We start from the raw sequence: 13,451 nt of genomic DNA on the forward strand, positions 1-13,451 counted from the left end.
AACCAATACAAAACGTGTTTAATAGTATAGCTAAACACAAACATGTCACTGAGTAAGTGTTTTGCTTTTCAACCCGTGAATAAACTGTTGCCAATACGTCTGGTAACCTTTTGGCCTCCAGTTCAAATACATCATAAAGTTACAACAGATATTTTTAATGTCCTTAACATTCTCCAATCCTTTGGCAGTTTAATCCAGAGTCTCAGAAAAAAACGGAAAAAAACTATATTAATTATTACTTCTTCTCAAAACCATTTGAAGGGTTTTTAGTCAAACACTAGTCTTCATCATTCTAGGATCAACATAATCATCTTCAGGATGTTGCTCTTGCATTGACAGGCATCTCAGTAGAGGTGTTCATTCCCAGCTTCCATCTTGGACACCTGTGTAAGAAAAAAAGGGTTAACAGAGAAAATATCAGTATTTTTGCTTTTCTTGAAGTAATGGTTCAAACCTTTACAATTTAGTGAAGTCAAATTTACAGTTATGGCCTTGCCTCATCCGAAAACTCCCAAGCAGGTTGGGGAAAGTGAAAGATCAAGATGTGTCCTCTGCTGTACATCTCAATAAGTCACACTCAACCAGGGAGCACTTACCAGCACACGTGCTGAGAGCACATTCCCCAGCCAACAACCATGATTGAGCTTGCAGGCATCTAAACTATCACATGGTCGCTAACACTACAAGTCAAGGCAACCCTGTCTGATATCCATCCCTCTAGCCCAGGACGGCGCAGAACCCATTTGCACAAAACAACTCTCGGGCACTGTCGATGTCTTGCACACAACATTTTTTAAATTCCAAATCCAATAAAGTAGTTGGTGGAACAATGAAATCACAGTCCAGATCATCTGTAAATGATGACTGTTGGATCCCCACCTGATCATCAATGGCTCGGAACTGCCAGGACCAACGTGTGTTGTAGAGGAAAGGCCTGAGGTCAAAGCGGTTGTCATCAGGGCCATAGCTTTCAGCATGGTAGGATGGCGTCACAGTTGTCATTTTGTGTCTATTCACAGAATACATCTTGAAAAAGTGCTTCACCTTGGCCGCCACCTTGAATGAGAATGTAAAGACACATTTCTCAACTACACAAATGAACTAGATAGATAAGACTGTGTGAAATGTTGTAGTGACCTGCAGAGGGGAGAGGGCCTCCCTCCATGTGTGAATGAGTTTACAGAACATGCTGTACGGGCCACACTTGGAGATCTTCCTCAGCCGGCCAATCACAGAGAGCTCAGAGTATGTCATCCCCATATCAGACTGATGAGGGAGAAGGAAGAGGTCAGATTACACCATAACAGAACAAGCCATGTGCCCAGATTACATCCACGCATTCAGAGACATTCAACGTCCAAGCGTGTGAGTATTTATAGACAGTAAGCCATACACAAGGGGAAGTTGAGACACAGTCAACACAACCAGAGGAAAAACACGACTGAGCAATAACAACAGTAATTGATCTAAATAAAGCCATTAGTATGGATGACCAAGGCTGTCAAGCTAGCTGGTCCTTTTATGCATTATTGAAGCATTGTGTTCTAGAATGTTTCTGAGGAAATTCCTCCTCTGGCAAATGCATGTGTGTCATAACCCAAACAATTTACTTTTAGAAACTTTGGCAAAGGATTGTGTCTAAAAAATGTAGTCCATTGTAACATATTTTACATGTTGAAGCAGAAAACTGTATTGTACTGAAGCACTACCCTTGAAGCTTCCTTGCCGCGTGGGACTGAAAGTGACACCTTGATGCCTTGCATTGAGAGCAACGACTTGCATTGTTCTAACAGTTTTTTCATCTGTATAATCACATTATTCCAAAACAATGTTTTATTCTGAACCAGAGTTTAGGGCTCTTAAGGCCTTGCTCAGGAAGAACAATTTTCTCAGTAGACCAATGGATTGCAATGTTGTCTGTGGTCTTTGTCCTGAACTTGTCTATGTATTCATGGTCCTTATTATCGTTGTGTAATGTTTCATGTGAATGGCAGGCAGAGAAGCTGCTGCGTTTGGAAGTAGCTAATAGGGATCCTTAAAATCCATTTAAAGAGCCCCCTTTGTGAGCTGTCACACACATATTAGCAGTTCTGGCAAAAAAATTTTTAACTCATGACCATTTGCCACTTGGCATTATAAAAGAAATGCAAAGACAACATCTCAGTAATCAATAGCCACAATTAAATAAAGACATCTATTATAATAAAGCATGCTGGAAAGTTGAAATTATAAAATTAAAACTGATTGCTTGTTGGATGAATGGAGCATGAATGAATTACAATCATGGCGGGCTGAAACTCCAACATCACTTTTCTCTTCTCTAAAACAATAGATTTAAACAATTACAGGATAACCTGCATTTACACCAAACAATGCCTTGTGCCAATGTGAGCAAATCTTCGTAAGAATGTATGTGATGTTTCAGTCCGCTAGAAATGCCAGTCTTGTATGCAAAAAGATGTCTCTTCATATGGCTGGACCACACCTGGCAAAAAGCAGTTGTCAAAACAGTTGGAAATCCCATGGATTCATGGCTCCATGACAGGACTTTAGACATTACCTCATCAGTCTGCGAAACCTGGCCATCAGCAAGGGGCTCTAGTTCTGCAGTTGGTGGTGCAGCCATGATGCTAAACAGGAAATAGACCGTTGCCAACATAATTAGTGTCCTTTAGAAGTGACTGGCTGTATGATCCTAGTGAAGACTGGATTTACCTTTTAAGGGCAGTGAGCTGGAACTGCTCGGCACAGTACTGCAGGAAGCTCTTTAGGTCTGTCTTACTGATGCCACCGATTGGATTGATATCAGCGCTGGAGCAGTCATACTTGGTGAAGTATCCGGTGAGGCTGCAGAAAAGAGGACATAGTGAAGGTCAAATGAAGAAAAGGGGGTCATCTGTATCTGTGCAGACATGCGACGTCACGTGGCATCTCAGACAATGCTGGCCCGATTTTGACAACATTTGGGTGAATGAATGCAGTTAGGTTTTCAAATCCTGGTGGCGTCTTACTGACAGCGCCCAGGGGTTCTGCAGGGCGAGGCGGCAGAATTGTCTCTGCATGGGTATAATATAGGGTTGCCTTGTCTTGTTGCACTAAGGGGACAGCTTGTGGCCATATGGAAGTATGTACACCCCCAGCGCATACGTGTCAGCAAAACCCTCCTGCTGATATGGATGATATGTAATTGTTTAATGGACCATGTAAGCAGAGCTGGCCAAGAAGAGAACATGTCTCTGAGTGAGTAACTGACCGACTTCCCATTGTTAATTAGTGTAGCGCTAAGAGACAGACTGCCGCAGAGGATACAGGGTATCGAATCTGGCCGGAGACAAGAAAGATTAGCTGAGGACAAGCTGGCTACAAACATCAGTAGCTACATGAAGTAAATCAAGCGAACATGCCAACAAATGAAAGTAAAGGCCTTTGAAAGTTTACAGGCCTTTGAAATGCCGAGCTGAAATCCACTAGTATGGAATGCTTTTTGGGTCTTTGCATCTCAAAATAAATCTGTTAGATAGCAGTACATTACATGCCTCTTGACCAATCAGCTCTTGAATATGAACTATCTTGACTTAATTCTTTACATGTACATTCTTTTTCATACGTAGGAATAACATTAACATTCATAATGCACGTCACAGTGATTCATTAGTACGTATGTTATGATGACGGGACTGTTTTGTCGCACACCTGTCGTAGCAGTAAATTATGTAATGATGGGCAGAACGATGCTTACCGAAACAATCAAAACCTTTGTGTCAAGGCTTTACGAAACGCTCATAACGTATTTAAGTGTCATCTGCTGGTTAGAAATATCTGCTAGTGTGTGTGCGCATTGAAAAAGAACATTAGAATGTGGGGTTTGTATCCCACAATTCTCTTGCCTTCACAGTTTGCATTTTATTTAACCATTTATCCATTATAATACATTGAATAATAAAGGCGTGTTCATGAAAATTGTGTCTTAGGATACAATATATGAAACAAAATGGTCTCAAAGAAAACCAGTGGGAAAACCAGAAAAATCGTGTATCAAATACTTGTTCTCCCCAATGTATATGTTGGGTCAAAATGACCTGATAATGTAATATCTGTGTTTTATTTATATGGGTCTAAATACTTCATTTTCTGGAAGATAATTTTCAGTGTTGATTTGGACCTTTCAATAAATATTTTGTTTGAAATGTTTTTCTGTCGCTTTTGAACCATTTGATACACTTTTCAATAAGATTATGAAAACCTATAATGGTTATTGAAAATAATAGAATATTTTTTCATACAATCAATCTTACAAAGTTTCATATTCAACCTTTGAGTGTGAATCATAAAATACAACCACATGTTAAAAATATTTTAAAAGATTTTTATAAAATAAAAATGATATAGTTTCAACTATAAAATAAAGTGTGTGTGTAACGCATACTTATGCATTCTTAGTCCAAGCATTTGTTACAAACCACAAGCGTGTGACGGTGTGTTACACTGAGAACACCAGCAGCTGACTTTCTCATCCTTTGCGCTTGGGCAGAACTGGTCCCTCTTCTTCTTTTGGCCCTGGATGGTGAAATTTCTGCAAGTGTGGGATCACAAGCTCTTTGACCAGCTCCTTGAACAGCCGGCGGGTGCGGTTCACACCATCCATGAAGTTGGGCTTCTGTGCCATAAATATAGTGTAAGCATTGATGGTGGCAACATCCAGCCATTGGTCACCACCTTTTTCTGGCGTTTGCATGTGAAATTAAATGAGTAATGCGTAACAAAGGCCTTTTGTTCATCTTTGTTGACCACTCTCTCCTTTCCCTTTGGCTTTTCATTCTACATGTATACACTTTAGTGTTCAATGAGCTCCCAGACATCTTTTGGTGACAACTGTTGACCCCGGCACAGGCCCTGGGCAGCTCCTCAGGATGCTATGTCTTCTGCAGCTGCATTTAGTGAGGGAATGTTCACTCCAATAAGACCCCTTTTTACTCTGTGCATTGGACTGGTTTTCACTCTTCTTCTCGAAGGGGTCCTCCCCATCTGTAGGCTCATCTAGGACAACTGGACTACCAGGAGCACCCACAACTCCAACCTGACCCACAGGCACACAGTCTATGTCATTGGAATTAGATAAATCCGACTCGAGTCAGAGCCACCAATGGCTCTCTCATCCAGCATCTATAAAACCATTTTGGTTGTACACAAAAAGCCAGACAATATGTTTATACTATTTGATCAAATGAAAAATAAAACTCAAAATATATTTAAGCATTAGTGTGGTTAAATGTAAACCACCCCCTTTGACCAACCAGAACACAGAATAAGTTATATTAACTGCATGGTTACCTGGCTAAGATCAAGATCAGACTAGAAAGATATTATTATTATTATAATACAGTTGTGCTCAAAAGATTGCATGCCCTTGGAGAATTGGTAATATATGTAAAACATTTTAAGAAAACATGAGTGAGCAGGCAAAACACATTTATGGGATTCACATTCAACTGTAGGTCATACCAGAATGGCACAATCATAAAACAAAACAAAGAAAAAATGAAATGAAATGACCCCTAAAGTCTGCATACCCTTAGTTCTTAATACTGTGTATTGCCCCCTTCACCATCAATGACAGCGTGTAGTCTTTTGTAATAGTTGTCTATGAGGCCCCGAATTCTTGCAGGTGGTAAAGCTGCCCATTCATCTTGGCAAAATGCCTCCAGGTCATGCAAAGTCTTTGGTCATCTTGCATGAAACACGCGTTTGAGATCTCCCTAGGTTGGCTCAATTATATTAAGGTCAGGAGACTTTGATGGCCACACCAGAACCTTCACCTTTTTCTGCTGTAATCACTGAAATGTCAACATGGTCTTGTGCTTAGGGTCATTGTCGTGCTGGAAAGTCCAAGTGCGTCCCATGCGCAGCTTTCGTGTAGAAGAATGCAAATTGTCTGCCAGTATCTTCTGATAACATGCTGCATTAATATTGCCATACATTTTCACAACATTCCCCATTGCCTTTAAAGCTCACACACCCCCAAAACATCAGTGAGCCACCACCATGCTTCACAGTGGGGACGGTATTCTTTTCACTATAGGCCTTCTTGACCCCTCTCCAAACAAAGCGCTGATGTTTGCGATTACAAAGCTCTATTTTGGTCTTGTCACTCCAAATTCCAGTGTGCCACAAGCAGTGAGGCGTGTCAAGGTGTTGTCGGGCATATTGTAACCAGGCTTTTTTGTGGCATTGGCGCAGTAAAGGCTTCTTTCTGGCAACTCGACCATGCAGCTCATTTTTGTTCATGTATCATCGTATTGTGCTCCTTGAAAAAATCCCACCGTCTATTTCCAGAGCAGCCTGTATTTCTTTGTATCCTGAACAATTCTTCTGGCAGTTTTGGCTGAAATCTTTCTTGGTCTACCTGACCTTGGCTTGGTATCAAGAGATCCCTGATTTTTCCACTCCTTAATAAGTGATTGAACAGCACTGACTGGCATTTCCAAGGCTTTGGATATCTTTTTATATCCTTTTCCTTGTTTATGAAGTTCCATTATCTTGTTACACAGGTCTTTTGACAGTTCTTTTCTGCTCCCTATGGCTCAGTATCTAGCCTGCCCAGTGCATCCACTGAGCTAACAAACTCATTGACTATCTATACAGACACTAATTGCAATTTAAAAAGTCACAGGTGTGGGAAATGCAACTTTAATTGTCATTTTAACCTGTGTGTGTCACATTGTGTGTCTGTAACAAGGCCAAACATTCAAGGGTATGTAAACTTTTGATCAGGGTGATTTCTGTTATCATTATGATTTAAAAAGGAGCCAAACATGATCATATGATTGGTATCCTTAAATAAAATAGTTGTGCACTGTCTGCCTAGAAGGACAGCATCCTGGAGTCACCTCTTCACTATTTATGTTGAGACTGGTGTTTTGTGGGTACTATTTAATGAAGCCTCTGGTCACCTATGTAGATATTCCATTAAAAAAAGCAGCTGTTTCAAGCTACAATAGTCATTTACAACATTAACAATGCCTACACTCTGACCATTTTGAAGTTATTTTAATAGACAAAAAAGGACATTTCTACAGTAAGTGACCCCAAACTTTTGAACGGTTGTCTATATGTTTTAGATTATAATCAGAATTGGCTTCTAATATTGTGAAATTGTTGACTTCAGATGTTTTGTCCACTGGAAATATATTCCAGATGGTAAAATTATACTAGGATCAAAAGTTCCTTTTAAATTCTATGAGAAATGTATATAGGTCATTTTTGACCCAGCATATGCATATGCAAACTTGGGTAGCTATTCAAAAACTACTTATACTCAATGAGTTAAAAAGGATAAATAAAAATGGTGATTAATGAATATTAAAAACCAGATATTTTAAAAATACTTTAATTACATTGATTTTATTGTTTTAGCAAAAGAAAAGGTCAGTTTGATGAGTGCAATGCAGTGAATTCCAAAGTAATTTCATATGGGTCACATATGAAAGTTTTTACATCACTATCCCAGGTTCACTTAAAAAATAAGAAATAAAAAAATGAAAAACAATGATGTTGGAACATTTAAGAGGGGGGGACAATACAGCAAAAAAAAGCATTAGGACGGGTCATTTACCCATGGCCCGGATTAACTATGGTTGTCTAGTTTTTGCCGGACCGCATAAGCGGAGCCGGCTAAGAAGAGCGAGCCAGCCAGCCAGACTCTTGTTAAATAGCGTAGTGGTTAGAGAGGCGGGCTCCAGAACAACAGGTCCCATGTTCGACTCTCATAACAGTCAAAACGCATTATGTCTGAGGTTCAGGACAGAAAAAACCTCGCTGGCTACAACCCAATGTAACTACATAATAGGAAGCCTAAAATCAAACGGTTCTGGTGGATATTAGAATTTGTTCAGGATGGACAAACACTTCGCTGGCTTCACAATTCTCTTGTCTTTTCACTTGACAATAAAGTCAGTTATCGTTAGTGATGGCCATTCAAGACTTACCGTTCTTCTAGCAGTGCTAACTCAGATTTTCTTTTTCAAAATAAAAGCCATCATTGAATTATATAAGTTACTATAGTTAATCTTGTCTGTACATTTTATGTTTAATGTCCGTTCCAATGTTGTTCTTGTCTGTTCTTTTTCAAAGACTAGATTGTTAACTATATTGCAGTATACATTTCAATAATGGCTTTTATTGTGATAAAGAAAATCAGAGTGCTGCCAGCATAATATCCTGCTGCTAAAATAACACTAACGAAGCCTCCAATGGCCATCACTAGTTATTGTCACCTATATTGATAGATGTATAGACTGTAGACTGTATCTATGTCATTCACAAATGGCTAATTAGCTGTTAAATGGCCAGTGGCAAAAGAGGATTTGTTCAGGATTGATAAAAACCTCACTGGCTACAACTTTGAGTAGATACATTATGGGAAGCCTAAAATGAAACAGTTTACCATATTGCAACTATTTCTGGTGGATTTTCGAATTGTGTTTCAGAATTTCTTCAGGATAGAAAAACCCTTCGCAGGCTACACGATTCTCTTGTCTTTTCACTTGACGAAAAAGTCTGTTATCGTCACCTATATTGATACAGTAGTTATTGTATCAATGTCATTCACGAATGGCTAATAAGCTGTTAAAATGACCAGTGGAAAAAGCTATACATTTCATAGATGCTATTTGTGGTGGAGGTAAACTTAATAAAAAACGTTACTCAGTTTAACACAATATAATGGCGTCTAGCGACATATTACTTGCTAATAAGCTTTTAAAAAAGGCCAGTGGCAAATGTCAGAGTTCATAGATACTATTTGTGGTGGAGGTAAACTTAAGAAACATTACTCAGTTTAACGCTAGTTAATGGTGTCTAACAAAATATTCAAACTTGGCATGATGTTAATGAGTGTAAATAATATAATGTGAAGAGGCTATACTAATGCCCTGCATGTGTGCAGTTCGGTGGCATAGTGGTTAATGACAATGCCGGCTGATCTAGGCTTGTTAAATAAAACGTATGAGTTAAAATGCAAAAGCTCTGTTACAAAATGACTGATCTTCAAAGCCTGTCCATTATTGACCAATTTGCATTTGAGTTGTCGGACACATAAATGCATATACATCTCGGCAAAAAATTAAGAGACCACTGCAACTTTTTCTTTCCTTTCCAAAAAATTTGAAAAGGAAAGTTTTAAGTGAGGAACAGAAGCGTTCAATTTGCAGTAGTCGCCTAATTTTAACCCTTCTGTTCCTCACTCAAAACCTTCCTTTTCAACTTTTTTGGAAAAAGTTACTTTTTTCCTGAGCTGTATATCTGCCAAGGATATTTTAATTGTAACAAAGTTCGGTACACAAGAGGCAAACACTTAAAACTAAACATATGCAAGAACACTCGTATGGAACACAGAGGCGCTATAATGGGCACATGTTTATACAGTAGCTCTGGATCTGTTTGAAGGAATTTGGCATACAAGCTGTCTGACACACAAAATCTTGGATAACACAGGCCCAATTATGACAAAACATGGGTAAATGATGTCTTCTCATAGAGATTTACAAAACGAATTAATCATTCATGGGGGACGAAATTTTTATTGTTGTCCTGTACTATGGTGAGGCATGAAATAAAATGTCAAAAATGTACATTACACACTAACCTCTCATCCACATTGGCAGAGCCAAGGACAAGTAGGCCACCAGGTTTTCCCAGAGCCCACTGATTGAGCTGAGCAAACAGGTAGGCCAGAATCATTCGGATGCGAGCCTAAGTAGAACAGAGTAGTGAATGAAGGATCCAGAAATGTGCAGACACAAGACAAACCAACAGTTGCTTAACCAGAGTAGACTGTTAAACTGAAACATAATAGTGAGAGAATTGGGGTGAGCATGTGTGAAGTTGTAACCATAAAACAGGATGAAATAGATAAGGGATGACTGCTCATCTCAGAAAGCATATTTATTTCCCCTCATACTATGCTGTGGCAGGCAATTGGTTTGTGAGAACTGTAAAGCGGTAGCCTTTGACTCTTTTCACCAAACTCACCTGCACATTCTGTAAGGCTAGGTTTTCTCTGGTGCTTCCACCATTAGCACTGAACTGGGGCCACTTTCCAGTAACCATGGAGAAAATTCCCAGCATGGCTTTCACTGCTATGTCGATGTTGAGGCTCATGTGTGAGCTGAAAAACAGTTGTAGAAAAGCCTTGGGTTAGATTTATGACAAAGGCGAGTCTCATTGTAGTAGAAGCCCAGAGTCCAAATTAACACGGTGAAGCTGTGTTTAGCAGTTATGCTGCACACAACTGGGATAAACTACCAGAAGATTAGACGTTCCCCAAACGTATCAATTTTTTAATCCAGGATAAAACATTTCTCTATTTTCACGTGCCTATGACTGAGCACTTAGTGTGGTTAAGTTTGTTAGCTTTGCAGCTATTATAGCTTCCTCATGGAATCTAATACAGAATCTACCGGTTATGTTTTTATGTTGTTTTTATTCTATTTCTATTTTCTTATTCTATTTTATGATTGTTTTATTGTTGTTTATTGGTTTTATTCTAGTATGTTTTTTTCTATTGTATTTTTCTATTTCTCTTATTCTTTGTAAAGCACATTGAAATGCTTCTGTGTATGAATTGTGCTACATAAATAAGCTTGCTTGCTAGAAAAAGTGATTATATGACTGTAAGTCACTCTGGATAAGAGTAAAAACACTGTACTTAGTTTGCTATCCTGTAACTTCCTAACTATGATGACATCATTTATGAGTCACCTGCCAACCTGGGCGGCCAGGTCTCTAGCCCTGTTTCGCGTTCCCTCCGAGGAGTTTTCACTGGCCATGTAGCATGTGGTGAAGACGCGTCCACACAGCTCCCGTGGGTCCACGGGTGTGTAGGACACATCACTCACCACACGCTGAACGTCCTCCAGCACCTGGGAGTCTGATACAGGCATAGAGGAGCACAGAGAATGGGGTTAGAAGCCACAGTGACACACATTGTCTGAAACATCCAACTTTTGCACGGGAGCCAGGTGACTCTGAAAAGTGTCCAGTCCACTACTCACTTCCATCTCTGACGGCTTGGCAGACTAGCACACACATCGAGTAGACGATGCAGGCAGTTGAGGAACTATCCACACCACCACTGAGGGGAAGAAGGAAACCAGCCTGGTGCAGGGACGTAAAAACAGTCATTTTTATGGATCGAGAGAGACAAACCCTAAGTCAATAATCAGTATGTATTGTAGTAATATTCTGTAAGCATAAACACTTTTACACATCATTAGCTTATCATAAACACGGAGTACAGACAGAACCACCCACCTGACCACTTCTCCTCAGGTAGTCCCACAGCCAGCATGCTGGTCCCAGGCTGTAGACACCGAAATCATGGAAGAAAAACAACATGCGTTCAATTAAAGGTCATAATTAAAGCCTGTGCTAAGTGGAAAGGTCTGGGTACTGAAGATGATCTGGAAAGTAGCTTTACATTTTTTTTTTTTGTCTTCCTAGTATTAATTTAGTTCCCTGAGACAATGATTGACCACAGCAAAGACAGGGAGCACAGTTTCTGACAAAGGAGCAATCAGGGTGAACGAATGACATAAAAAAAAAAAACTCTTGAATCCCGTGTGTGGCAATACTTAGTCTGCTATCTCAGACTGCCTCTTACTGATTCCAAGGTGAAAACTCAATACAGCACAACACAGTAAACAGCTAAATATTTATTTTGGGGGAAGAATGTTACCCTAGCAACATCCCTCAGGCTTGACATGACAGTCTTTGTCGGGGGGTGTCATACCTAATCTCCTCTTCGGGGGTGTGGAACTGCCACTCAATGGGCTGGTGAGTGGGGAGGTAGACACCATTGCAATCAGACAGGGAGAAGTCCACTTTGACCCTATGGCACGGTTTGTGCTCATACTCCTGCACACACACAGTGGACAGATGCACACACAGTGGACTGAGGACATATCAGCAAACAATGTGACATTTTAAGTGTCACAAGCAGGCGTGTTTTGAGTGTGAGTCAACAACTGAAGGGAGAAGCTAAAATGACTAATTCAAGTCAATGATTCCAGGGCAGGTGTGGAAAGACCAGCCTGGGCACATGTACAGACTTGGGTTCGGGGAGTTGAATGTTGAAGAGGATTCCACGACTGGTCATTTTTGCCATGGGCAAAAATGTCTTCCATTTTGAAGAGTCTTCCATTTTGAAGAGAGTCGTCAGCTCACCACGTGTGGGTGGCAGTGCTCTCCTCTATAGCTGCGGACGTCTTCTAGATCCAGACTGGCAGTCACAACCTCCTGCAACAGGGACGGCAACACAAAAACACTTTATCCCAGGGTTAACCTGGAGAATGGCTAACTGCTCTGATAACCTTAACCTGACAAGCTACCGCAACTTTGTCTGTCCATTTACACCAATCAGCCATAACATTATGACCACTGACAGGTGAAGTGAATAACACTGATGATCTCGTTATCATGGCACCTGGCAGTGGGTGGGATATATTAGGCAGCAAGTGAACATTCTGTATCAAAGATGGGTCTCCAGTCGGCAGGCCTTGTGGGGTGTTCCCTGTCTGGAGTGGTCAGCACCTATCAAAAGTGGTCCAAGGAAGGAAAAGCGGTAAACCGGCGACCGGGTCATGGGTGGCCAAGACTCCCCAGATGCACGTGGGGAACAAAGGCTGGGCCGTGGGGTCCGATCCAACAGACGAGCTACTGTAGCTTAAATTGCTGAAAAAGTTAATGTTGGTACTGATAGAAAGGTGTCAGAACACACAGTGCATTGCAATTTGTTGCGTATGGGGCTGCGTAGCTGCAGACCAGTTAGGGTACCCATGCTGACCCCTGTCCACTGCCAAAAGCGCCTACAATGGGCATGTGAGCATCAGAACTGGACCACGGACCAGTGGAAGAAGGTGGCCTGGTCTGATGAATCACGTTTCCTTTTACATCATGTGGATGGCCAGGTGCGTCACTTACCTGGAGAACACATGGCACCAGGATGCACTGAGGGAAGGAGGCAGGCCATTGGAGACAGTGTGATGCTTTTGCAATGTTCTGCTGGGAAACCTTGTGTCCTGCCATTCATGTGGATGTTACTTTGACACGTACCACCTACTTAAGCATTTTTGCAGACCAAGTGCAACCTTTCATGGCAACGGTATTCCCTGATGGCATTGGCATCTTTCAGCATGATAATGCACCCTTCCACAAAGCAAAAATGGTTCAGGAATGGTTTGAGGAACACAACAACAAGTTCAAGGTGTTGACTTGGCCTCCAAATTCCCCAGACCTCAATCCAATCAAGCATCTGTGGGATGTGCTGGACAAACAGGTCTGATCCATGGAGGCCCACCTCGCAACTTACAGGACTAAAAGGATCTGCTGCTAACGTCTTGGTGCCAGATACCACAGCACAACTTCAGAGGTCTAGTGGAGTCCATGCCTCGACG

General features: G+C 40.9%; 1 protein-coding gene across 4 annotated transcripts in view; it reads right to left on the reverse strand.

Moving 5' to 3' along the window:
* Positions 1–13,451, reverse strand: part of nadsyn1 (NAD synthetase 1) — a 26,234-nt gene continuing 12,783 nt past the window's right edge. For 3 of the 4 annotated variants that reach the window (XM_020054539.3, XM_020054536.3, XM_020054545.3), the window contains 12 exons: positions 12,223–12,294; positions 11,789–11,913; positions 11,311–11,359; positions 11,052–11,154; positions 10,759–10,927; positions 10,030–10,165; positions 9,644–9,750; positions 2,716–2,847; positions 2,561–2,630; positions 1,138–1,266; positions 880–1,056; positions 1–383 (listed from right to left, as the gene is read on the reverse strand). In XM_020054539.3, coding sequence (XP_019910098.3) covers positions 345–383; positions 880–1,056; positions 1,138–1,266; positions 2,561–2,630; positions 2,716–2,847; positions 9,644–9,750; positions 10,030–10,165; positions 10,759–10,927; positions 11,052–11,154; positions 11,311–11,359; positions 11,789–11,913; positions 12,223–12,294 — 1,308 coding nt within the window. In that variant the 3' untranslated portion in view covers positions 1–344. Of the gene's footprint in view, positions 384–879; positions 1,057–1,137; positions 2,486–2,560; positions 2,631–2,715; positions 2,848–9,643; positions 9,751–10,029; positions 10,166–10,758; positions 10,928–11,051; positions 11,155–11,310; positions 11,360–11,788; positions 11,914–12,222; positions 12,295–13,451 lie in introns of those variants that run through there. The other variant, XM_010881756.5, reaches the window with a different exon arrangement.

The sequence above is a fragment of the Esox lucius genome, chromosome 2, assembly GCF_011004845.1.
Source record: "Esox lucius isolate fEsoLuc1 chromosome 2, fEsoLuc1.pri, whole genome shotgun sequence".
In the NCBI taxonomy this organism is placed as follows: domain Eukaryota; kingdom Metazoa; phylum Chordata; class Actinopteri; order Esociformes; family Esocidae; genus Esox; species Esox lucius.